The sequence below is a fragment of the Aegilops tauschii genome, chromosome 3 (assembly GCF_002575655.3).
Source record: "Aegilops tauschii subsp. strangulata cultivar AL8/78 chromosome 3, Aet v6.0, whole genome shotgun sequence".
Classification (NCBI taxonomy): Eukaryota; Viridiplantae; Streptophyta; class Magnoliopsida; order Poales; family Poaceae; genus Aegilops; species Aegilops tauschii.
Window position 1 is genome coordinate 401,261,616 of NC_053037.3, and position 24,133 is coordinate 401,285,748.

Consider the following 24,133-nt stretch of genomic DNA (forward strand, 5'->3'; position numbering starts at 1 on the left):
GGGGGCGGGGGGGCGAATCTGGACGTTTGTCTTGACTTTTGCCTGACAGTATGGCACAAACATGGTTTTCCCTTCAGCCAGAGCCCCCGAGCGCCCCCCAGTGCGCTGGGTTCGGCCTGGGATCGTCAGGCCCAAAAACGGGCCAAGCCAGTAGATTTCGGCGTCTTGGGGCGCGACTGGGGGGTTTTTCGGCGTCGGCGCGAAAAAAGTCGGCCTGGGGGCGTGTTGGGGGCGCGGCTGGAGATGCTCTTAGTACGATGATGGAGTCTTCTGTTCGCCGGCGTTTAGAGCATCCGAAGAACAGACCAAAAAACGGAGCTGTTATGAATTCATAACATTTTGTTTCCCAAACATGGCAGATTTATAAATTTGGGATAATTAGATTTATGCCCGCTAGTTGTGTCCCATTCGGTTGTTTTACCCCTAATTTCCAAAAGTCACCAGTTCTATCCAAGTCACTTCGCTCCTCTTATGCTTTTTCCCTTTGATCGTTTAACCGTCAGTTTGAAAACTTCATAACTAATTCATACTAAGCCAGAAAAATGCAAATAAGGTACCAAAATGTTCGGAATAACATCACCTATGCTAGTGTCATTTGCATTCATGACCAAAGTGTTGGAAAGTGCCCATCCAAATTTTAGCTCTTCTGATACCACCATGAATAGTAAAATATAAAAAATTCTAAAAAAATGGTGGCAAAGAATGACAAAAATTTTAGGTGCTTGCCAAGTTTCATTAGGGAACGACATTCGTTGAAGTCGTGGCAAAAAAAAATCTATATTGGAGTGTCGATTGTTTTTTTGCCACGACATCCACGAACATGATTCCTTGATGAAACTTGGCAAGCACTTAAAACATTTGTCATTCTTTGCCATCAAATTTTTTATTGATTTTTTTTAAATTTTACTATTCATGGTGGTATCATAAGAGCTAAAACTCGGATGGGCACTTGTCAACACTTTTGTCATAAATGCAAATGACACTGACATATAGGTGATGTTTTTCCAAACATTTTGGTGTCTTATATGCATTTTTCTGATTTAGTATGAATTAGGTATAAAGTTTTCAAACTGACGGTCAAACGGTCAAAGGGCAAAAGCATAAGAGGAGCGAAATGACTTGGACAGAAGCGGTGACTTTTGGAAATTAGGGGTAAAACAGCCGAGTGGGACACAACTAGGGGCATAAATCTAATTATCCCTATAAATTTAATAATGTGCACATGGCAATGTTATGATTTTTTTAAGCCTGTCACATGGCAAATTTACACAGTTTTGTAAGGTTCATATGTCTACTTTTTTAGGACTTTTGGTTTTTAAAACATAGGCTAAGATTCTGGTATGGAATTTTGATAGGATCACCCATGTTCTCAAATTTAACACCCGTGGAAGCATTCTCACCCTCATCCTCCATAATCATATTATGCATGATCACACAATAGGTCATCACCTCTCACAAGGTATCCGGATTACATTGTTTAGCAGGTCCACGAACAACTGCAAAACGTGCCTGCAGAACTCCAAATGCCCTCTCAACGTTCTTTCTAGCTGCTTCTTGTTGGGCAACGTGAAACTTTTTCTGGCCAATTCGGTTAGAGATGGTTTTGACAAAGGTAGCCCACGGAGGATAGACACCGTCAACCAGATAGTATCCCCTGTTGTACTGATGACCATTGATAGTATAGTGGTAAGGAGGAGCTTTTCCTTCAGTCAGCGTAGCAAAAAATGATGAACGCTGGAGCACATTGATGTCCTGGTGAGACCCGGGCATGCCAAAAAATGTGCCAAATCCAAAGATCCTGTGATGCAACTGCTTCAAGAATGATGGTGGGCTTCTTAACATGATCCTGGTATTGCCATTGTAAAGCTTTTGGGCAGTTCTTCCTTTTCCAATGCATACAGTCAAGAGACCCGAGCAAACCTAGCCACCCTCTTACTTCCGAGATTGCCAAGAGCCTCTCGGTGTCTGGCACTGCTAGTTCTCTTAGGTACCGAGGTCCAAACACCGAGACCACGACAGTTGCAGACCTGATCATGGCATCTCCGCACGTGATCTCAGACATTTGTAGGTACTCGTCCCATGAATCAGTGATCGTGCCATGTGCAAGCATCCGCAGTGCGGCCATGCACTACTGATAACCAGAGAACCCAGTCCTTCCCACGACGTCCTTCTTCAAGATGAAGTAGTCATCAAAGGACCGGACGCCATGGTAGAGATGATCGAAAACGTTTTTGCGCATCCGAAAACGCAGGCGAAAATTGTCAACGAAGAAGGCATCGAGGGCAAAGTAGTCGTCCATCAACATCAAATGGTCGCGTGCCTGGTTGCGGTTGAGCATGCGATGACCCTTGATCGATCCCTTGAAGTTGAGAACATGCTCCTCCGCACGTTCCGCGTCTACAAGGACCGCTTGCATCATTGCCGTCTCATCCGTGTAGTTCTTCATATCGGACGAGCCGTCGGTGGACTCAACATAGTGCTCATATATGTACTCATATCCGAATCCATTGCTTCAAAGAAGAAGGAGCAAAACAATTTAGGTGTTGTTTGGGTTTGGCCCCTGCTCGTCTTGCCAACGAGGGGCACGCCAATATTTTGGCGGAGGAATCGGCTGCCCACGCCTAGCCAATAAGTTGCTCGCGAATTGAATGCTAAAGCTGGCTAGTCTTGGGCGAGCCAAATAATTGGAGCCCATCCAAACGGTTGCCAACCCTTTGGTCAACGCCAAAGTTTTGGCCAGGCAGCCATCAACACCAATCCAAACCAGCCATCAACACCAATCCAAACATCCTCTTAGCACAGGCATTTTGCCGAAAAGTTGTCGGGCAAGGTGAGTATCGGAGTTGACGGTACCTGCGCGACGGTCGGAGCAGTGGCGGAGCCAGAAACTGAATATAGAGGGGGCTAAACATGTCATATAATGTTAGAGGGGCCAAATCATCTAAACCTAGCTAATTTTGTCTGACAAATGAAAAATTAGGAGTACATATAGATGTATTTGTGAGAGCATAGGGGGGGCCTTGGCCCCTGCCAGCACCCCCTGCCTCCGCCACTGGGTCGGAGGAGAGGTGTGGAACGCTGACGGAGAAGCGGCCTGTAGCCCAAGTGTACCGTTAAAGGTAACAGACTCGTTGAGTTCCGGTTGGGGTGTGACAGGACAGCTGGGGTGATAGAGCGGTAGCGAAGACAAGAGAGAAAAAACAAAGAAGAGTATGGAGGCGCACGGTCCAGGAGGGGTTCTGGGTGGATCGAGGAGTTCGAATTCTATCGTGTCTATTGTCCGAACTCCCGCAAAACTTCTAGTTTGTCTTGATTTTTCAAAAAAAGAAAGTGGGTCGAGACTGCTCGGCGGATCCATACAGGCCCTCGATAGATTGCGTAACCACGTCCGAGGGGCCGCTTTGGAAATGCACTTACGGCGGCTGATAAACCGCCGTGCTCGAGCCTGAGAGTCGACAGCTTTCTACAACTCTGCTACAAGCCTCGCCGTAGACAAATTAGCATTACAATTTTACAACACACAAGTACGTACATGGGCAGTTGGTCCTATCAGCACTACGCATACTCATTCGGAGGAAAGAAAAATGCAGATCACTACCACGCACACTGGGCCGAGCAGGCGAAACCGGAAACTGTCCGTGGAACCCCTCGCCATCACTCCCCTGGCAGCACTGCTCACCGAGTCACGCGCCAAGGAACCATCACCGCCGCCGCCGCCATGGCAGGCACCAACGCCGACGCCGACGTCCCGCACGACGTCCAGGCACAGCCCCGAGTTGCCGCTGAGGTCGAGGTTGCGGCCGAGCCGCCGCAGGAACGCGCCGTCGAACGGCACGGCCCCGCCCAGCCCGTTGTTGCTCAGGTTCAGGTGGTATATCCTGTGCAGTCTGCTCAGCCCCGCGGGAATCTCACCCGTGAGGTTGTTGTCTTCGAGCGAAAGCGTCGTCAGGCTCGCCAGCTGTCCAAACGCCGCCGGTATCGGCCCCGAGTAGCCGGAGCCGGCTAGCCGGAGTTCTTGAAGACGGGCGAGGCTGCCGAGCTCAGACGGCAGCGGGACGTCCATCGGGTTGTTGTCCATGATCAGATACTGGAGGTTCCGGAGACCGGAGAGGTCAGGGGGGAAGTGCCCATTGAGGCCGTTGTTGCTTAGCGCCAGGAAGGTGAGGGAGGTGAGGTTGGCGACGGTGTCCGGAATGCCGCCGGTGAGGTTGTTGGAGCTCAGGTCCAGCTTCTGCAGCTGGTTCAGGTCGCCGATCCGGCTGGGGATGGGGCCGGACAGCGCGTTGTAGCTGAGGTCCAGGCCGACCAAGCCCTTGAGCTCGCTGATCCGGCTGGGCACCGGCCCGGAGAGGGAGTTGTAGCTGAGGTCGAGGTGCACCAGCGACTTGAGCTCGCCGATGCCCTGCGGGATCTCACCACGGACGAGGCCGTTCTGGGAGATGGTGAGCACCTGGAGGGACCTGAGCCTGACGAGCTGCGGCGGCATGACGCCGGACAGCGACGGGTTGGCCCGGATGCTGAGCTGCTGCAGGGTGGAGGACGAGAGGTTGGCGGAAGGGAGGACGAGGGCGGTGACGGCGGCCGGGTTGTTGAAGCAGTCGACGAAGAAGAGGGACTGGAGGCGGGGCAGCGTGAGCACCTGGGGCGGGAAGGTGGCCGCGTCCTTGCACGACGGGTTGGGCTCCACGCCGAAGTCCAGCCGCGTGACGTGCAGCGGCGCGGCGGTGCCGGGCGCCGGCTTGCACTCGAGCCCCGGCCAGGGCGCGCCGCAGGGGTCGGGGCTCTCGGAGCGCCAGTCCCGGTCGGAGGAGACGGCGTCCATGACGAGGAACAGCGTCTCCCTCTCCGCCGGATCCATTGCCGCCGCGTTGGCCACCGAGAGCAGGCACAGGAAGACCGCGATGGAGGCCGGCATCGTGGTGTCCGTTCCGGGGCTATGCGTTTGATGAGTGTGGTTTTTCCGGGGTTTAAGAGCAGCAGGGCTCGGCCGCGTGGGCGATGCAGATGGGGCCAGTGCGCGGTGCGGTGATTGACGTGACGTGACCGGCCATGGGCAGAGAGAGCATCGTGCAAAGAAAGGTTTGCGTTCGGGACGCCGGGGAAAACCTCGGCCTCGCACGATTTAGTGGTACGAGCAGCGCACAGGAGGCTGCTGTCTGCACAGTGGGAGGCACCAAAGCGCAGTGCACACAGTGTGGCACGTCATGTTTTTCACAAGGAACCGCGCATATGGTCCTCGCTCCAGAAGAACAGGGCTAGCAGTACTACTGTTACATAAGATAAGTTGACTGGTCAGGCACTAGTTAAGTCGCTGAGTAAAACTGGGTTATCAGGCCAAGTACAAGAGAGAGGGACCCCGACGCTGCTAGTACTTATTACACTGCGAGTTTTGGACGAGTAATACCTGCATGGCATGGCATGGCATGCCTGCGTGTTGGTGTTCATCTATCAGAAAGGTGTGGTGCTGCTGACACAGCTAGCAGAGAAGGGTACTTAATTTAAGTAAGTGGCAGCAAAGGAAACATGTTTTGTTTGGCTGCTCAGCACAAGTTCATAAGCCATCTCCGCAAATAGCAAACCCAACATTAACAGAAACAGTAGCATCGAAACAAAGGAACTCAGATGTACAATAGTAACAGAATCAAAATGTAGTAATCAACCATTTAGGACCTTAAGGCCCTCCTTGATTCGTAGGATTCTCAAAACGCGGAAATAGAAAAAATAAAAGATTGGAGTGGCAATGCCCACTTGAATCCCATAGAATTAGCACAGGGTGTTTAATGCCACGGGAAAAACAAAGGAAGTGAAAAAAGAGGTTGGAGTGGATGCTAGATTTTCAATGAAATCTAGTACACATGATATCATAGAAAAAATTTCTATAGGATTCAACCATATTGAAAGCTGAATAAAACTGTTGCTTATTGATGATTTGGTGCGGCATACAAGAGTATATAAGAGGGTACAAACCGACTTGGGGTAGGGGTACAAAACTGACTTGGACTAGAATTCGTATACCATAATGACTACTCTAACATCCCCCGCAGTATCAACGGCAGGCTCGACGACGTTGAGACTGAAACAGATATCTTGAAACGGCTTAGTAGGCAGTGCCTTGGTGAAAATGTCAGCAAACTGAGCCGTAGAGGGAACATGAAGCACCCGAACCTGACCAAGAGCAACCTTTTCACGAACAAAATGAATATCAATCTCAATATGCTTTGTGCGTCGGTGTTGAACTGGATTGCTGGTCATGTAGACTGCTGATATGTTGTCACAGTAGACAATAGTGGCCTGCTCAATAGGCCTGTGTAGCTCGGAGAGTAACTGCCGAATCCAGATTGTATCTGCAACGGCATGTGCCACGGCGCGATACTCAGCCTCGGTCGACGAACGTGAGACTGTAACCTGTCTTTTCAAAGACCAAGAAATCAAATTGTTACCAAGAAAAACACAAAAACCGGAAGTGGACCTTCGAGTGTCAGGACAACCAGCCCAGTCTGCATCAGAGTATGCGGTAAGCGAGTTTGGAGAAGAATTATTGAGGTGGAGACCATGATTGAGAGTTCCTTTTAAATACCGAAGAATGCGTTTAACATGATTATAGTGAGGAACCCGGGGATCATGCATATAGAGACATGCTTGTTGAACAGCAAAAGAGATTTCAGAACGAGTAATGGTGAGATATTGGAGAGCACCTGTTAGGCTACGATAGAGAGTAGGATCGGAAAAGGGTTCACCGGTAGCCGAAAGTTTAAAACTAGTATCGACAGGAGTGCGAGATGATTGACAGTCAAGCATACCAGCACGATTAAGAAGATCAAGAATATACTGGCGTTGGGAAAGAAAAAGGCTGGAGGAATCTCGAACAACAGCAATGCCTAAGAAATGATGAAGGAGTCCTAGGTCAGTCATAGAAAATTCAGATCTAAGAAGAGAGACAATATGATCTAAAAACTTTTGAGAGGAGGCGGTAAGAATGATGTCATCTACATAGAGAAGTAAATAGGCAGTGTCAGAAGTTTGATGATACACAAAAAGAGAGGTGTCGGAGAGAGATGGAGTGAAGCCTATTGTTTGAATGAAGGAGGAGAGGCGTTGAAACCAAGCTCGTGGGGCCTGTTTAAGACCGTAGAGAGATTTCTGAAGAAGACATACATGAGTTGGAAAGGATGGATTTTCAAAACCCAGAGGTTGCTGGCAGTAGACAGTTTCTTGAAGGGAACCATGGAGGAAAGCATTTTTAACATCAAGTTGGTGAATGGGCCATGAAGAGGAGACAACAACACTAAGAACGGTGCGAATGGTGCTAGGTTTAACAACAGGAGAGAAGGTTTCTTCGTAATCAATTCCTTGTTGCTGAGAAAAGCCACGACAAACCCACCTGGCTTTATATCGTGAGAGGCTCCCATCGGAGTGGAACTTTTGGCGAAAAATCCATTTGCCAGAAACAATATTTGTATTGGGAGGACGAGGAACAAGTTGCCAGGTGTTGTTTTGAAGTAAAGCATTATATTCTTCTTGCATGGCAGTGGCCCAATTGGGATCAAGTAGAGCAGTTTTGTAATTCTTTGGAAGAGAAGTGAGAGATACGGAGGTATGAAGGTTTAGGCGGTCTTGGGGTTGATGAAATCCTGATTTGGCCCTAGTACGCATGCGATGATCATTAATCGGGGCTGCTGTAGGAATAGCACGAGGGGGTAAGGTGGGTACTGATGAGTCCGGCGCAGCGGAAGAGTCGGACGAAGGAGTAGGGCTGGGTGGTGGAGTGGGAGCAGGGCTGGGTGGTGGAGTGGGAGTAGGGGCCGGGGGTGTTGGGGAGGGAGCAGGGGTCGGGGGTGTTGGGGACGTCTCGGGTGGGGTGAGTGTATGGTTGGGATTGGCTATGGTGGGTGTTAATGGTGGTGGTGATAAGTTGTGTTCGGCAAGTAGGGGAGTATATAGTTGGAAAGGACGGGGAGAGGGGGTGTTTGCGGAGCTAGGGGTGTTGGATGGTGTAGTAGTGCGTTGTGAGAAAGGAAAAATGTGCTCAGCAAACGTGACATGACGAGAGACATGAACGTGTCCGGTGTGAAGGTCGAGACAGCGATAGCCTTTGTGTTCGTCAGAGAAGCCGAGAAAAGCACATGGGATAGAGCGTGGTGACAATTTATTTGCAGAAGTGGCGTAGGCATTGAAAAAACAGAGACAGCCGAAAACACGAACCGCGGAGTAGTCGGGGTGGGAAAGAAAGAGGGAATAATAGGGAGTAGTGTTGGGTTTAGTTTTAGAAGGTCGAATGTTTAGAAGGAAGGTGGCCATGTGTAGGGCTTCAGCCCAAAACTTGGGAGGCATAGATGATTGAATGAGGAGAGTGCGAACTATATCATTGAGGGTGCGAAGAGAGCGTTCTGCTTTACCATTTTAAGGGGAGGTGTAGGGACATGAGAACCTAAGCAGGATGCCATGTTGTAAGAAGAAAGTACGATTTTTAATGTTATCAAACTCGCGACCATTGTCACATTGGATAAAGCGAATTGGGAGGAAGAAGTGAACAGACACATAGCGTTGAAAATTAAGGAAAAGAGAATGGACCTCGGATTTGTTGCGTAGAGGAAAAGTCCAGACAAAGTGGGTGAAATCATCTAGGATAACAAGGTAGTATTTAAAACCCGAAACACTTGCAATGGGAGAGGTCCATAAATCACAATGTATTAATTCAAAGGGATAACTGCTACAAGAACTAGAGAACTAAAGGGAAGACGCACATGTTTGCCTAATTGAAAAGACTCGCAAAACATAGAATTATGAGAGTCCCTATTACATGGTATGGTAAATTCACTAAGCATAGAAGCTAAGACGGCGGGGTTGGGATGGCCCAAGCGACGATGCCAGAGATCGACGGAGGCCAGCATGGATGTTGGAGGGGTGGCGGCAGGAACTCCATTAAGAGAATAAAGATCACCGGAGCTATTGAAGCGAGCGATCTCGGCCTTGGTCAGGTAATCCTTGACAGATAAACCAAAAGGGTCAAATTCAGCCGAAACTAGATTGTCGCAAGTAAATTGGCGAACAGAGATAAGATTTTTAATGAGGGCGGGTGCAACTAGAACATCACGAAGTAAAAGAGGTTTGGTGGAAGAGGGAAGTTGAGCCTGACCAACACAATATATAGGAATAGATGATCCATCTCCAAGGATAATGGAAGGGAAAGGAGATTTAGTGCAAGAACATAACCAATTACTAGATGCAGACATATGACTAGAGGCCCCTGAATCAAAGATCCAATCTGTACCTGAGTTTCCTTGTGCAGCAAAGTTATTCATGGCCTGGAGAAAGGCAGCTTGATCCCAGCTCGGCGTCGCAAGTGAGGGTGGCGTCGGAAGCAGTGCCGGCGGATAAGATGGTGAAGGCAGTAGGGCCGGCTGGGGAGTGTAGTAGGCATTGGCCGGCTGTGGTGGGGGTGGCGTCGGGAGCAGGGCCGACTGAGGTGTGTAGTAGGCGCCGCCGTCGGTGCTGTAATGACCATAAGGAGCATACGTCGGGGCGGCGTGATAGGCATTGGCCGGCTGTCGGGGGTTGAGAACCCCGGGAGCACCAGTAGGCGGCCGAAGGCCGGGTTGCCAGGCACCTGAGTATGCCGGCGGAGCACCGAGGGTGGACGGAGCGGACCAGGGCATGGGCCATGCTTGAACAAGCCCCGTCCAAGGATCATGAGGAGGCCGCCATGCAACCGTAGATGGAGCACTGGTGGGTGGTGCATGACTCGGTGCTGGTGATGTCGTAGGCGGAACCGAACTAGTCGACGGCGGCCTGTAGATAGGGTTTTTGCCGCAGTAGTTCGGACTAGGACGCCAGCCTGGGGGCGGTTGAACAGACGACGATGCGGACGGCCCGGCGGCAGGAGTCGGCCTGGAAGGCGGCGCTGGTGTAGACGACAGAGGAGGACGAGCCGCAGCATGAAAGACCTTGGGGCGAGAGTCCTTGCGAGCTTGTGTTTCCGCCGCGAGTTGTAGCAAGGAACGAACTTCAGCGAAGGTAGGAGGGGGCCGTATCATCGGTATGAACGAGGCTTGCTTGTCAAAGTCTTCGCTGAGGCCGCCGACGACGATATTGATTAGCTGTGAGTCGCTAACTGTATCGCCGAGTTCGCGGAGCTCATCACCAATGGTCTTAACGCGCTGGCAGAACAGGTTCACCGGGGCGTCTCCTTGCACCATATTGCGAAGCTCGGTGTGGAGAGCGTTTTTCCGAGCGTCGGTGTTGCTTTGGAAGAGCTGACGGAGGGAGTGCCAGATGTTGGCAGCGGTGGCGCCGTCGTGATTGAGCATGTTGAAGATCTCGGTGGTGATGCGGGTGTAGAACCACTGGACGATCGCGAGATCGTCTTTCAACCATTGCGGATCGTCGGGGCGGGGAAGACAGTTGGCGGCGACATGCGAGCGCAGGTTGCAATGGCCGAGGTGGAGATCGAAGAGATGTCTCCAATGGTAGTAGTTGTGGGCGGCGAGATCAAGAACTATGGGGATGTAGGGGCTGACGTCGGAGATTGTGTCAGCAAGAGATATTGGTGCGGCGAGGATGGGTGCAGGGTAGTTTTGTGGAGCTATGATGAGGGCCGAGAGAGAAGCGGCCGCGGCGTTGGCAGCCTTGGCGATGAGTGCGGCCCGGCGCTCGAAGTAGCCGGGCGGCGGCGGCGGCGGTGGCGTTGGCGGAGCCATACCCTAAACCCTGGGACCGGTATCTGATACCATGAAAGCTGAATAAAACTGTTGCTTATTGATGATTTGGTGCGGCATACAAGAGTATATAAGAGGGTACAAACCGACTTGGGGTAGGGGTACAAAACTGACTTGGACTAGAAGTCGTATACCATAATGACTACTCTAACACATATGAATCAAACGACCAAAGTAGGAAAAAATTCAAAAGATTCTAACCCTTCAAATATCATATGGAATTCCTTTGAATCAAAGGAGCCCTAAGATGGTCTTGAATTACTTTGAGCAAGTCTTGGTATGAGGATCAACTATAGTAAAAATGAACTCGTCCCTATTAACAAAGGATGCCTGCGTGTTGGTGTCCATCCATCTGAAAGGTGTGGTGCTGCTGACACAGCTAGCAGAGAAGGGTACTTAATTTAAGTAAGTGGCAGCAAAGGAAACATGTTTTGTTGGTCAGCACAAGTTCATAAGCCATCTCCGCAAATAGCAAACCCTACATTAACAGAAACAGTAGCATCGAAACAAACGAACTCAGATGTAAATAGTAACAGAATCAAACATGTAGTAACCAAACGTTTAGGACAAACATTTCAAAAGGCCAAAGGACGAAAATGCCCAAATGGAGGCCGAAATTGAAAAGTTCAAAGTTCAAACTTTCCAGTTTCAAAAAAAATCTGAAAACATTTACACATATACCTAGAGTCATAATGTACGCGTGTGTACACTTTTCTGTTCGAAATAACGAGAGCCACACCAAAAAAAAAACCCGAATCTATGGCCTTTTGGCAAATATACTGTTCACTCTCAAAGTCCATGAGTTGTTTTCTTGTGCACCTCGCAATTAAAGGTATTTCATCTTAAAATTTTACACATACACATTGCGTCCTTGTATACATGTGTATATTTTTTAGAATATTTTTTGAACTAAAAAGTTTGAATTCTGATTTTTTATTCAAAATTAAGGCCAACTCCACCGCGCGATCCCATTTTGTCCGGCTCCGTCCGTTTGGGGTAAAAGGGACAAACGAGGCAGCCCATCACGCGACGGCCTGGACCCATCTGGTCCGTTTTGTGTCCGGGCCGACCCATTTCGAGCGCAAACATGCGCCGGGTTTGGGTCGCGGCGGACAGCGAACGGACGCTTCGAATGTCCGCGTCGGGGCCGCGTGGCAAGCGGCCACCTACCTCCCACCCGCCAACATCAATGCGCACGGGCGGGTGGCCCCACCTGTCATCCGTCCAACGAACGGTCGCCATCCTTCTTAAATGGGAAGCTGTGGACCGGTCGTCGTCCACACTTCCCACTCCGGCCCCTCTCTGTCCCCTCGAAACCCGACACTCTCGAAACCCTAGCCGCTTCCCGTCCTCGACCTCGCCGGCCGGCCGCAGCCATGGGGCTTTGGAACTACGGCCGCAAGGGGAAGCACGACCGCGAGGCCGGCTCCTCCTCGGGACGCCGTCGCGGCTCCGTCAACAAGGAGGAGCCCGCATCACCGCCGCGCTCCTCCAGTCGAGCTCCCGCGCCTGCCCCCTTCACCATCGCCCCTAGGACCGCCGGCGAGAGCGACCGGCGGTACCTGGCCGTGGACGTGTGCTGGCGGTACTGGGAGACGAGGACGCCGGTCCCGTGGAGCGACGTGCACCTCCCCAACAATTGGCACCTCTCCATGGACCGGGTCCCGATCCCGCCGGTGCCGGCGAGCGGCTGTGCACAGCGCGATGAGAGCGAGCGCCGTCGCCGCCTCCTCCCCGATGACCTCTACTACGACGAGAGGTACGCCCCCGACTCCGTGCTGTGGGATACGTGGCTCCAGGACGAGCACGACGTGCGACGCGCGTTGTACTTCACCGGCACGGTGTCGGAGCCGCGGCGGCCACGTCGGGAGGTGCGCGGGCGTAGGCGGGTGCGCGGCCTCACGCCCACGCCGTCGCCGTCGCCATCTCCATCGCCATCACCGCCTCCTCGCATGACAGCGGAGGAGGAGGCCCGTCTCATGGCGTGTGTGCTGGAGGACTCCATGCACACGCACGACGAGCGCCAATGGGAGGGCCTCGAGGAGATGACGGCCCTCTCCGCGGCCGGCGACGTCGCCATCCCCGAGCTGGAGATGGTGCCGAAGGAGGAGGTGGTGGAGGAGCCGCCGGTGGTCACGTTCCACCCGGGCCTGGTGGGCCAGGGGTGGAGCTGGTCGTGCACCACAGAGCAGATGGCGGCCGCCGTGGGGGGCATGAACTGGTGCCCCACGCCGCCGCGGTCACCGGAGCGGGACGCCTCGCCACGGGAGGAGGTGGTGCAGGCACCTGCCACCTTCCAGCCCGCCGCCCCCGTGCACCACGGACCGCCGGCCCTCCTGTGGACGCCGCCGGACTACGTCGACCTCGTCAGCGACGACGACGACACCGGCGACCACTGAAGACGGCGACGGCCATGACATCGACGGGCGCGGCAAGAGCTCGCGGGCGGCGTTTTTTATTTTGTTTTTATGTTAATTATGGAACTGGGCCGTTTAAGTGGACCGTGAAACTGGGCCGTTTTATGGCCGTAACCCCTAAATATGTTTTAAGTTTTTTTAACTACGTTTATTTACTTTTTTAGGCATTTTATTTAAGTTTTTTGTTTTTTGTTTTAATCACGTCCACCCCGGACATGATTTGGGGTGCGGCCGCGCGTTGGGCGCACCCACGACCCAACGGACAAACGCGGATATGGGCGAACCCATCGCCGCCTCAAAGGGACAAAATCCGGCCCAACTGGACGTCCGTTTGAGATCGTGCTAGAGTTGGCCTAAGGCCTCCATGGAGCTGAGTGGAGTTGGCCTAAGGCCTCCATGGAGCTGAGTCTCCCAAATGCCCTACTCACTGAAGAAGCCCAACACTCATGTTTCCAAAGACAACAACAAACCTAAGCAGAAGCAAAAAGTAAGGCCTCTTTTGGTTTATAGGATAGGATTATCATAGGAATAGGAATCTTGTAGGAAATGAGATGACATGTATCTCAAATCCTATGAATACGAATAGGAAACGAGATGTCATTTGGTTGACACCAAGGAATTTTTTCATTGAGTCTAGGCTTATTTTTATTTTCCTATAAAATGTGAAAGATAGGAACCAATCCTATGTAGGAATAGGAATCCATTCCTATGAAGCAAAGGGCTGTAAAGAAAAAAATCCTAATTCCTTCAAACCAAAGAGTCCTACGAGTCCGATGAGACAGAAAGTCGCACAGTTGCAAGAAAACACATGCTGGTCTGCTAGAAATGCATTATCCAGTCCACAGACCAAGGCGGGGCAAAAGTGAGCTCGTACGAGGCTATGGCCTGTACCATGCGCTTACTCAGGTGTGTGTGCCGTGACAACACGTCCTGGCCAACGTGACGTAAAGACGTCTGACTCATCCAATAGTGGGAAGGCGTGCATCCGTGCTTGCCCGCCGTATGGCAGGTTGAGATGATGGATCAAGTTAGGATTCCCTACAAAAGCAAGACGCCATGTGATGCTTGCAGGCTTGCAGCTCAACGGACCTGCAACTTCATCATCTTGTGATTATGGATCATAAACCGTGAAACTTGTCCAATCACGAGTTTTAACTAGTGGAGAATGAGCATTGTTTGGAGTACAGTAGCTGGCAGCACGTTAGCCAGATCAGTATTTCTGGAACATATGAAGCTCTGGCAGAGAGAGTTTTACTTGACAAATCAATGCTAGTAAGCTACGTACTAGAAAGAAGTACAGGAAGATAGTATGTCACAAAGGAGAAGCACGTGCATACAGAGAGATGTGCATCCACTCAATTGCGAGTTCCACAAGCAAATGCCAGCAGCCTGTACCACTAACAAACTACGAGAGCTGATGCACTGCAGAAAAGTCAGGAAAGAGAGATCATGAACGCCAGCTCACTAGCAACTGCTGCATTAGAGCAGCCAAAACGGCGCCGGCCGAGATATTGACCACGTTGACAACATCATTGTTCAGCTGCATAGAGAAATATACGCGTTTTAGCTTTGTGGGGAACTCCTGGTGTCAACATATAACAATATAATGCGCAGATAATGTGACCCTGAAAAGTAAAGCAAAAGAACAGCTTGAATAGGAGTATACATCAATGCGGATGACACTATCCTGGTTACTATTGTTCGGGAGACATGGGTCTACACTAATTCTGTTAACTGAATGTTCCGTATCTAATTAGCCTGAGATTTTTACTTGACACACCTAAAAGAAGAGGGATCAAGAGTGCTGTACAGACATCAATGATTCTGGGGTTAATTTTTTTTCTTCAAAACCACATGCCCTGGTGAAACAGAAGCGTGGATATTAAGTTGGTAGATTCTGCACCCGCAAGCCTCGACAAGATGCGTTTCTGGACTATGCATCAATTGGTACAGCCAATACCAGAAAATAGGCCCATTAATTTATGTATTACAATGGCATTTGCATTACGCCATAGGCTGAAATATCATTCAGGCCTTCATGAACCTACATTACAGAGACACGCACCAATGAATGGGAATTATATGATGGCAACTACACCATGACATACGCTGAAAAATGCCCGCCATCATTTAGGCTACAAACGACCGAGGAATGCATGTTGAGTACAAAGAGAGGACGATTGTCCAAAAGAGATAAATATAACTGGCACATGCAAGATTCTCCTGTTTGAAAATTTTCACTATAGCATTGGGCAATTTGTGGTCGTTGTGACGTCTATTCTTATTTTTCATAGCTCTCAGTTTTACTCTGTTTGGTAAATCGGATTAAGTTATGCTATTCAATAATTGTCTTCTCACATTTGATCTAGTGTGTTTCAGAGTGCAATAATATAAGAGCGTTTCTTACACTAGTGTAGTGTCAAAAACGCTCTTATATTATGGGACGGAGGTAGTATTTATCAGTACAGTTACTAAGCTCCCAGGAATTACTCGCCTCTGGTTAATCGAGGCTTTGGTGGCGCTCGTGGCCCCACCTGAGTTATTGATCGGTTTAGTCCCTTCGCTGCCGTCGCAAGTCGCAACCGTCCTATCGAATCCTCTTCAAACAATCCATATCCATTCCTTCCCCTGGAGCCCGATCCCCTTTCCTGCCGCCGCCGCCGCCTCGAGCCGTCGAGCGTCCACTATCAGCAGCGATGAGCGCCCCCGTTCCCTCCGTGCCTAAGCCCAGTCTTTCTCGATGTCGCCTCGCAGCCCACCTCCCGGCCCTGCTCCTCTGTGTTGTTGTGTCGGTCGCTGTACCATGCCCTTGCAGGTCGACGGCATTGGCGTCCATCATGCAAGGCAGTATGCTTGAAAGGGAGGAAAAAGAGATCTCCACTCCACTCTGCCTCCCCCTCTCCCTCCGCCCCGCGCGGTTCCAATCTGGTTCCCGGGCCAGGAATCGAGGATGGGGAAGAACCAGGCGTACAAGGCGATGCAGTGGGCGCGGCTGGGTTCGTCCTCCGGCGCCTCTCGGCGAAGGGGAGGAAGACGGCATGGTCAGGCCCCTTCCTCACCTCCCCTCACCACAGATACTTAATCTCGCGTCACCACCCTTACTTCCAAGCTCACAATCCACCTCTGATTGTTCCCCCCGCAAATCCTATTAAGATCTTCCGGAACGTCCATGTCGAATCTTGCTGTTTGTAGGTGCTATTCTTTCCCTTCTGATGAGGGGACTTTTACTAACGAGGGCCGTCACAGCCGGACGGTTCATTTCATTCTCCAGAGTGGCACGCGGTGCGCTTGGTCAGCCTCAACAAGACCCATACCCTCACGTGGGAAGAGTTCAAGAAGGAGAAGGTATGTGCGGCGGCCCTCGACTCGCTCTCTGCTGGCTTTCTTGGTGGATTTAGTTTCTTCACTCTGTAATTTTGTGTGTCCTATCCACGGTTTTATCCATGCTGCTGCACTGCTGCTTAAGCTCTGCGATGTGTTATTTGTGCTCCTATTTTATACTATTAATGTATGATGGATGCTGAATTTCAAGCATACTGCCTTGTATGTGATGTTTAAAAAATGTGTAAAGAAAGATAGAGAATGCCATTTAATACGTGATTGCTCAATGTGTTGTGTCATGTTTAGTAGGTTATAATCTATCACAAGGTTGCCTTCATGTTTCCATTGCCAGTTTATCTTCTGAATACGGAAAGACATGAAAAAGAAAAAGGAAAAAAATATTGTACACTGGCACAATAAAGAGATTTGTCTTGATTTATATATATTTTTGGATCTTAATTTTCTTCAAGGGCTGCTGAGAAATTCAGGCGTAAGCACATGAGAAGAATGGGGCTAAAGTAATTATTTATTGTGGGCATGCGTCTCCTTTTACAGGCTTTTACTTGCTTCATGTTCCATTGGTTTGGTTGGCTACAATGTGTCATGTCTGATGAATCAAGTGGCCCTCCATGATTTTGGATATTGGTTTTGATCTGATGAATTTTTGATAATTTCAGTCTAGCGTTGCTCCTACGCTCCCAGCCATGGAACCATTAGATGTATGAATTTTTTTAGGAATAGATTTATAAATTTAATTTATTAATACTTGCTTGTGAAATAGCTGATGCAATTTTACTCTGAAACTGAATATCTTTAACCTGACATTTTGATTGATGTAGGTTAGATGATAGTAAGTTAGTGTTAAACTGTTAATTTACTGACTCCCTTGCTGGAGGAATTAGCGTCTGCTATTTTAACTCATGTATGGAAGAGCACATCTGCACTTCTATCGTACTTATAAGGGTCACATTTACGATATTCACGATTCCAGGTTTACCATAACCTGAAAATTTTACCAACTGGTTTGTCTGCAGAGTCATTAGGACGGCATGATTGTAAATGCAGGTCCTATGCATCAGAAATTAGGGATTATAAGTTCACTTGCCAAGTTGATATCGGAGGATTCGATCAACAACCAATTAGTTTGAGGTATAGTTCTGTAGTTAAACGTCAGCCTAAATTAGCATCTGAGATAATTACAGCCATATCAACTATAACCTGTTAGGCACGTCCAGTGACTGAATTTTATCTACGAAGGCAGGAGGTTCATGTGGTGAGGAAGGTGTGTTGTTGTAATCATTGGACCCCTTGCCCACAGGGGAAACTGGTATCTTTTGGCGGATCTTTGCATGTCCAATCCTACCCTAATGCAGCCCTAAAAAAAAAATCCTACCCTAATGCTGGTTCACTCTATCGAAATTGGTTGCCGCGCGTGCCACTGCAATTGGTTGCCTCAGGTTTGCTCTGCCTCCACCACCTTCTCCTTTTCAGTAATAGGCGATGGATGCTTTTGAAAGGAACTGAAACATTACAATTGCTTCTGCTTTTGTATTTGGTTTTATATATGTGCTCATGTGCAATACTGTTCTGATCATATGTGCAAATGATTCCTTACTCAATTCTGGTCTTCTCTGTAGAGCCTTTGGATTCGTTGTGTGATGACAATTTCAGGCCAAAAAATACATTATGGCTTCATTCGTTGAGGAAGCGGAGAGGCTGCAGCTACAAGTGGAAGGACGGTGTGCGGGCTTCTCTGCAAAAAAGGCTAATGCGAAGCGCATTCTATTTCCCCAGTCTGTTGTTCAACAAAGTTGATTTCCTGCTTGATGTGCTCTTGACTTTTTTGTTTTGTATTGCTTCGTTGTTTCCGTCGCTGGTGTTTTTTTTAATATACTCAAAGCTTAGCTAATCTGAAGAATGAACCTGAATCAATTATTGTGGAAGTATCACCGGCAACCTTTTGCTCAATCTTCTAATGGAAAACTTCAGTTTGTCATGGGATGTTTTAACTCGACATAGACTAGCCATGTGAAAATTGTTTGTCCTACCGAAATCACTACAATTACTTTACTTTGAGAGAACACTACAATTACTAAGTGCAGAAAAAAGGGGCCTGTGTTGTATCGGGTTGTGGGCACCACCCTGGGCCTAGCTGTAAGTGGGTGGCTTCTTTGTGGAGGGCTGTTGGGCCCAACCACAGGTATGTGTGGTGTGTACGGCACTTTTTGTTCGATGTTTTTTTTACAGGAGTGTTCGGTGTTGATATAATGTGCACTGCCAGTGGGGATGAAAGACCTTCATGTCCGGGTGCGCGTACTTTTTCCTAAAACACGCACATATATAACTAACACTGCTTTTCCCCTCATGTCTAAATCCTGCCTCCAAGAAAAACCAGAAAAACACTAAGCCCAACATAATTAAAGCCCACAACTCAGTGACCAGCCAAGATAAGAAAAGAAAAATCAACCCTACCAGTGAAGACGGCGCGGCAAAGCGTGCGACAGGTTCTAGTAGCAACTAGATTAAGAACAATCTAGCCAGCCCAAACACTCAGATTCCAGAAGGAGTCCAACCAAATAAGATTATCACAATCCATCACAATGCCAAAAGGAGACTTTGCCTAGTTACTTGCAGGCAGGCCAACTTGGTGATGCAAATATGAGGCTAAACTTTCAACAACAAGAGTATAACAGTACACAAAAGCAAACACAGCTTTACTGGGGAAATTAAGGCCTTCTTTGGATTGCAGGGATACGAAAAATGTAAGACAGATTGATGTCAACTACTATGAATTCTTACAGGATTTCGAAACACATGGATTTTATAAGAGATGTCTTTGGATGGTGCAGAGGTAATAAACACAAGAATTTTAGAGGATTGAGAGAGAGTAGGGAGATAGAGTGCAAGTGCATTGGACTTCTCAAAGGAAAAATAAAATGAGGTTTGAGTTCATGCTGTGATTCCTATGGAATGGAGTGTATAGGAATGGGTTCCATAGAAATTTGGTGAACCGATTCTTATGATCCAAAGGGCTTCTATAGAAAAAAAAAGCCTATCTCTTAACAACATTGTATATAAAGCATCAGCATTCAGCATCTGAAAGTTTAGGCTCACCCATTCAAAACCTTCCTTATCCTGCAGTGTTGCGCCAATCAAACTCTCGCCAAAATTTGCAATCTGGGATGCAAGAACACATAGCACACTCTGTGGTAGATTTACCTGTAAAACAAATCATTTTTTTCCTTTTCAATAACCATATTCCTGATTTACAGTCCAAGGTAAAGAAAGTACAATAATTACTGCCACTTCCATATCAAAATTGTGATTACTATCCTCCTAGATGCCATATGCAAGGAGCTTAACATTGCAGGTCGTATGCTCCCAACATTGCTCTAATATGTGTTCTAGCCATTGACACTATCAGATTATAAGAGCATGAGATAGCAGGCATATAAACAACATGACACATGCAAGTCTGATTACAGTTAAATAATTGAAGAAGATGTCCATAGTACATAATTTTAAAAATTGTTTACCTGCCCCAGAATATAACCAATCCCTGCCAGAAACATCGATGCTAAAATTCCAGCAAGAGTGCCCTCAACACTGACTGCACCTTCTGTACCTCTTGGAACAACCTTAAATGTTGTCACTAGGTACCTACTCTACAAAAAGAACAGAATTGAGCTCTAAGTATCGTATTTGAAACTTTAACAATTACAGTTTATTAAGTTTGCACAGGTAAGCACCAAATAAACCATCAACTACCTAAAGGTCATGCAAATAGAGTGGTAAATGACCAGGACCTTACGTTGTTCTTCCATATGCCTTCCCTATTTCACTGGAAACTGTATCACTGAGTTTAGTACAGAAACTTGCAACAAAGCCAAGTGTCCAGAGTTCCGCGAATGCTCCCCCGCCCACATTATATACTGATAGGAGAGCACAGACACAACCAGCAGCACTAGAACCAATAACACTACCAGGACCTCTCCTTCCTCCTTTTTTCTCAGCCACTCCCAAAGCTTCTTTTTGTTTTATCTTTAACTTGGTCACTGCTGTGCCCTGCATATTAAAAGCAAAATAAATAACCTAGACTGATGATGTACTAGGATTGACATGATGGATACAGCAGATTAGTTGCCTTTGTCAGGTAGTGCAACCAGCCTAAGGAGGGTCATGGAACTATGTCCCACAATCGACAGAACACATACATCCATAAATGTAGAACTGCTTGCTTTCCGAACAGGCAGTGGAAGTAGCACAGCAAACATTGCTTATCAATGAACAGAATAATCATACATTGTGATTATTTATTTTATGGCAATACATATTTAAATAATTTCACAGGAAATACCAATCTCAATTCTCCTTAGCAAGGGCAAATCATAAACTGGAGAAAAGTGCATCTCTTATGCACAACCTCCACCTGATTTGAAGATTAAAACATGCGTTGATCACTCATTCATGATTCATCTGTGGTTCTAAAGAGCAGAACAAATAAAGGAAGTTTGGAAGTTTTGGCAAAGTCTGGATTTCCTAACTGGCAAGATTGCCAAATCAAGACTATCCCTATTTCAATATATATGCAGCATGCGGAGAAGAGCGACCCCCTTACTAGCCCATTTCTCTCCCTATAGCAGGGGAGGTGAAACCTTCCCTTCCAGATTGCTGGCATCAGGATGATCTACCTGGGTGAATGTCACAGCAGCCTGCACCGAAAATGGCATTCTAGCTTTCTAAGCATTTTGGCTTGCTGTTTGCATAGGCTTTGAAAAGGTTCTGTCTCCACCACTGATATACAGATTTGCATGGGTACGAAACTAGAGTAATTCAGATTTCCGGTCAATTCATGTACAAACTTGAGCAAGACAGAAATATGAAACTATCTTGTCTGTAATCAAGTCTATAAAGCTAGTTTATCTCTTACAATTTTGACAAACTTGGCTGTGGGAAATTGCTATTTTGCATCAATGCTGACAGACACCAGAAAGCACCAATTTCCATTACCAAGGCTAGGCAATTCGCTAGAAGACACCCCAATCGCTAAAATAATATTTATTGGGCAGGGAGTAGAGAGAACACCGATGAAACATGTCATATTAAGAAATGAAGATAATCGGGCGGTGACAACCCCTCAACAGAAATTCTAAACCGTGACAAAAACGGCATTTCTGAAAATTTTCAGATTTATCACAGCACCTCAGACATGCAATTCAAAAACACTAAGCCTGTCGGTGCGAAGCACCAGCCGGCAACGCAGCACCCGATCCACTCACCACCACGAAGTAGGCGGCGACGAGGAGGTAAGCCCGGGCCCCAAATGCGCGCCAGGTGAGGGTGCCGAGGACGTAGGCGGCCGCGATGCCGGAGGCGGAGAGGCCGGAGAGGAGCAGCGGCGTGCCCGCGACGAAGATGGCGGCGTTGGTGGTGGCAGCCGAGCTCCACGTAGGCGGAGACGCCTGGAAGGCGCCGGCGACCGCGTCCCGGAGGCCCGCCGCCGCGGCGGCAATGTCCGGTAGAGCGCGCGGAGGGGCAGGTGACAGGTGGCGCGAAACCCTGCTCCGGCGAGGGGCTAGGGGCAGGGTCCTGGGCGCGAGGAGGGAGGGAGAGCCGGATGGGAGGAGGGGACGAGGCGGAGAGGAGAGGGGGCCGTGGAGCAGCGGCAGGAGACCGCACGCCATTTTCCGCCGCCGTCTAGTCTTTTTTTTTTTAGACTCGCCACAGTCTCTAGTCTTGGACGCCTTCGACTCTTGTCAACCGTACGAGACTCCTCAGCACGCATACCACTAAATACGCCTTCGCGTATGGTTTGTGGTAGCGCTTTGAAGACGTCTTCTGGTCGGGTTTACGGAGTAATGAAGGTGCGTTTCCAGTTAGGCATGTCGGGCGTGGGTATAAAACATCGCGCCCCCGTCCAACCCTGGGCGACGCCGCCGCCCGCTTTCTATTCAAACCCTAGCCGCCATCGCAGATGGCGATCTACGTCTCCCAATTCCCGATACGTTTCGTTGGTGTTTTCTTCCGAGATCTCGTGCGCGTTTCTTGCTTCTTCTTCTTGCTGCCAAGTGATGTTTGGGTTATTGCGCAAGGGCTTTGAGCAGTTCATGGCATGGTTTTTGCCTGACGCGATGAGATCACAAGTTATTTACCATCCCTTCTGATGGCAGCACCTCGTTCATCTCTCTCCCTTTCGTTTGATGATGGTTGTATGCAATTAAGCAAGAAAATTGTGCCGTTCCGAGTTGGTTTTGGTATTAACAATCTGGTGCCTTTTTGCCCTCGTTTACTTTTCACAAAATCTTCCGTTGCCAAGTGATGTTTGGGTTATTGCGCAAGGGCTTTGAGCAATTCGTTGGCACTTTTGTGCTAATGCTGTGAGATAAAACTACATGAGATCCCTCCTGATGGCAATTTGGTACTCAAGTCTTATCTTAGTAAACGACATGGATGTCGTGCTCTCTGCAGTTTGTAGATACTTTGCGCTGTTTTTCTGTGTTGTACCTCTATAGCATCAGAGAGTGTTTTTCATGAAGCATTAGACGGTGTAATTTGTATGGACTCGTATTTCTTCTATTCAACAGAATATTTGTGTACTGTTGAAGTGCAAGTCGACCAAATCCCACTGCTACTGCAGACCATATAACACACTCCCTTCGTAAACTAATATAAAAACGTTTAGATCACGAAAATTGTAATCTAAACACTTTCATATATTAATTTACATAGGGAGTATCAAATTGGTTTAAAATGAAGATCACTAGCAGAACTCATTTGGCAAACCGGCACATAGAGAACTACTCCCTCTGTTCCAAAATAGATGGCTCAAGAGTCATCGTCATCTATTTTGGAATGAAGGGAGTATATGACACAAAAATATGGAGGAGAGTTTGACAAAAGCCTACCACTTTAGGGGTTTACGTCCCACTGAACTATCACTTTTAAAAATGACTAAAAACTATCATTTTTTTAATTGTGACAAAAAACTACCACTTTGATGATAGGTGGGTCCCGCATGTCAGCATCATCCTTTTCTTCCTCCTCCTCTCTTTCTTTGGAATTTTAGCAAACACCTCATGTGCACCTCTACCGCGGTGGAAGACCTGCCTTTCCAACAGCACGAGGCCGTTCGTCATGTTGCTACACACGGCGGCGAGCTCTGTCACGGCCTCCATCTCTCCGTTGAGCGGGATGGGCGTTGCATCGAGCTCCAACCGCTAGCGGCTCGCCGGCGAACTGCAATGACCACACCGCCAGTGATTTTTTTGTCGCCCGAACTGCATGCAGTCGTTGGCCGTACTCCACGCCGCCGTTTGCCGTACTGCACACCCGCAAGTGCCACCCTTTTGCCGATGGGGGTGGAGCAACTGCGCGCGTGGTGGGGGCCCTCCCCCTCTGCTCGCCGTGCGGGTAGGGTGAGAGAGGTTGGTCGGGCTATGTAGCTTGCCGGCGCGTGGATCCCGTCGGTGAAGGTCGATGGGGGAGGTCGAAGTTGATCCCCGTGCCGCGGGGGAGGTGGATCCGGCCATCATGGAGGCGGATCCGGTCTGGGCAAGGAAGGCAGAGGAGCGTGGCCTGCACCTTCTGGTGGCGAGGGGAGGTACGCGCGGGGCGGCGCGAGGACAGAGGTGCGGGAGCTGGGGAAGTTGCTCACTGGGTGGTGCGCGGCGGCGCCTGGGA

General features: G+C 48.9%; 2 protein-coding genes and 1 long non-coding RNA gene across 3 annotated transcripts; 1 reads left to right on the forward strand and 2 right to left on the reverse strand.

Moving 5' to 3' along the window:
* Positions 1-3,460: 3,460 nt before the first annotated feature.
* On the reverse strand, positions 3,461-4,959 carry LOC109731925 (uncharacterized). Its single transcript, XM_020291100.4, has one exon. The coding sequence runs from the start codon at positions 4,913-4,915 to the stop codon at positions 3,566-3,568; it is 1,350 nt and encodes a 449-aa protein (XP_020146689.2). The 5' UTR covers positions 4,916-4,959; the 3' UTR covers positions 3,461-3,565.
* A 9,291-nt stretch (positions 4,960-14,250) lies between these two features.
* On the reverse strand, positions 14,251-22,214 carry LOC109778941 (protein VTE6, chloroplastic). Its single transcript, XM_040404192.3, has 5 exons — positions 21,733-22,214; positions 20,265-20,518; positions 19,990-20,113; positions 19,568-19,672; positions 14,251-14,672 (listed from the first exon to the last, which is right to left on the reverse strand). Exons 1-5 carry the CDS (start codon positions 22,135-22,137, stop codon positions 14,580-14,582), a joined length of 981 nt encoding a protein of 326 aa, XP_040260126.1. The 5' UTR covers positions 22,138-22,214; the 3' UTR covers positions 14,251-14,579.
* LOC109778940 (uncharacterized) lies at positions 15,808-18,449 on the forward strand. Its single transcript, XR_012205177.1, has 3 exons — positions 15,808-16,173; positions 16,379-16,477; positions 18,091-18,449. It is a non-coding gene; the product is annotated as an uncharacterized lncRNA (long non-coding RNA).
* Positions 22,215-24,133: the final 1,919 nt, after the last annotated feature.

Excerpts from the sequence above, each read along its gene's own strand:
- LOC109731925 (XM_020291100.4), bottom strand. The coding sequence starts at position 4,915 with ATGCCGGCCTCCATCGCGGTCTTCCTGTGCCTGCTCTCGGTGGCCAAC.
- LOC109778941 (XM_040404192.3), bottom strand. The coding sequence starts at position 22,137 with ATGGCGTGCGGTCTCCTGCCGCTGCTCCACGGCCCCCTCTCCTCTCCG. Across the intron at positions 20,519-21,732 it reads TCGCCGCCTACTTCGTGGTG|GGCACAGCAGTGACCAAGTT; the intron begins GTGAGTGGATCG and ends TTTAATATGCAG. Across the intron at positions 14,673-19,567 it reads ATAAGGAAGGTTTTGAATGG|CTGAACAATGATGTTGTCAA; the intron begins GTGAGCCTAAAC and ends TTCTCTATGCAG.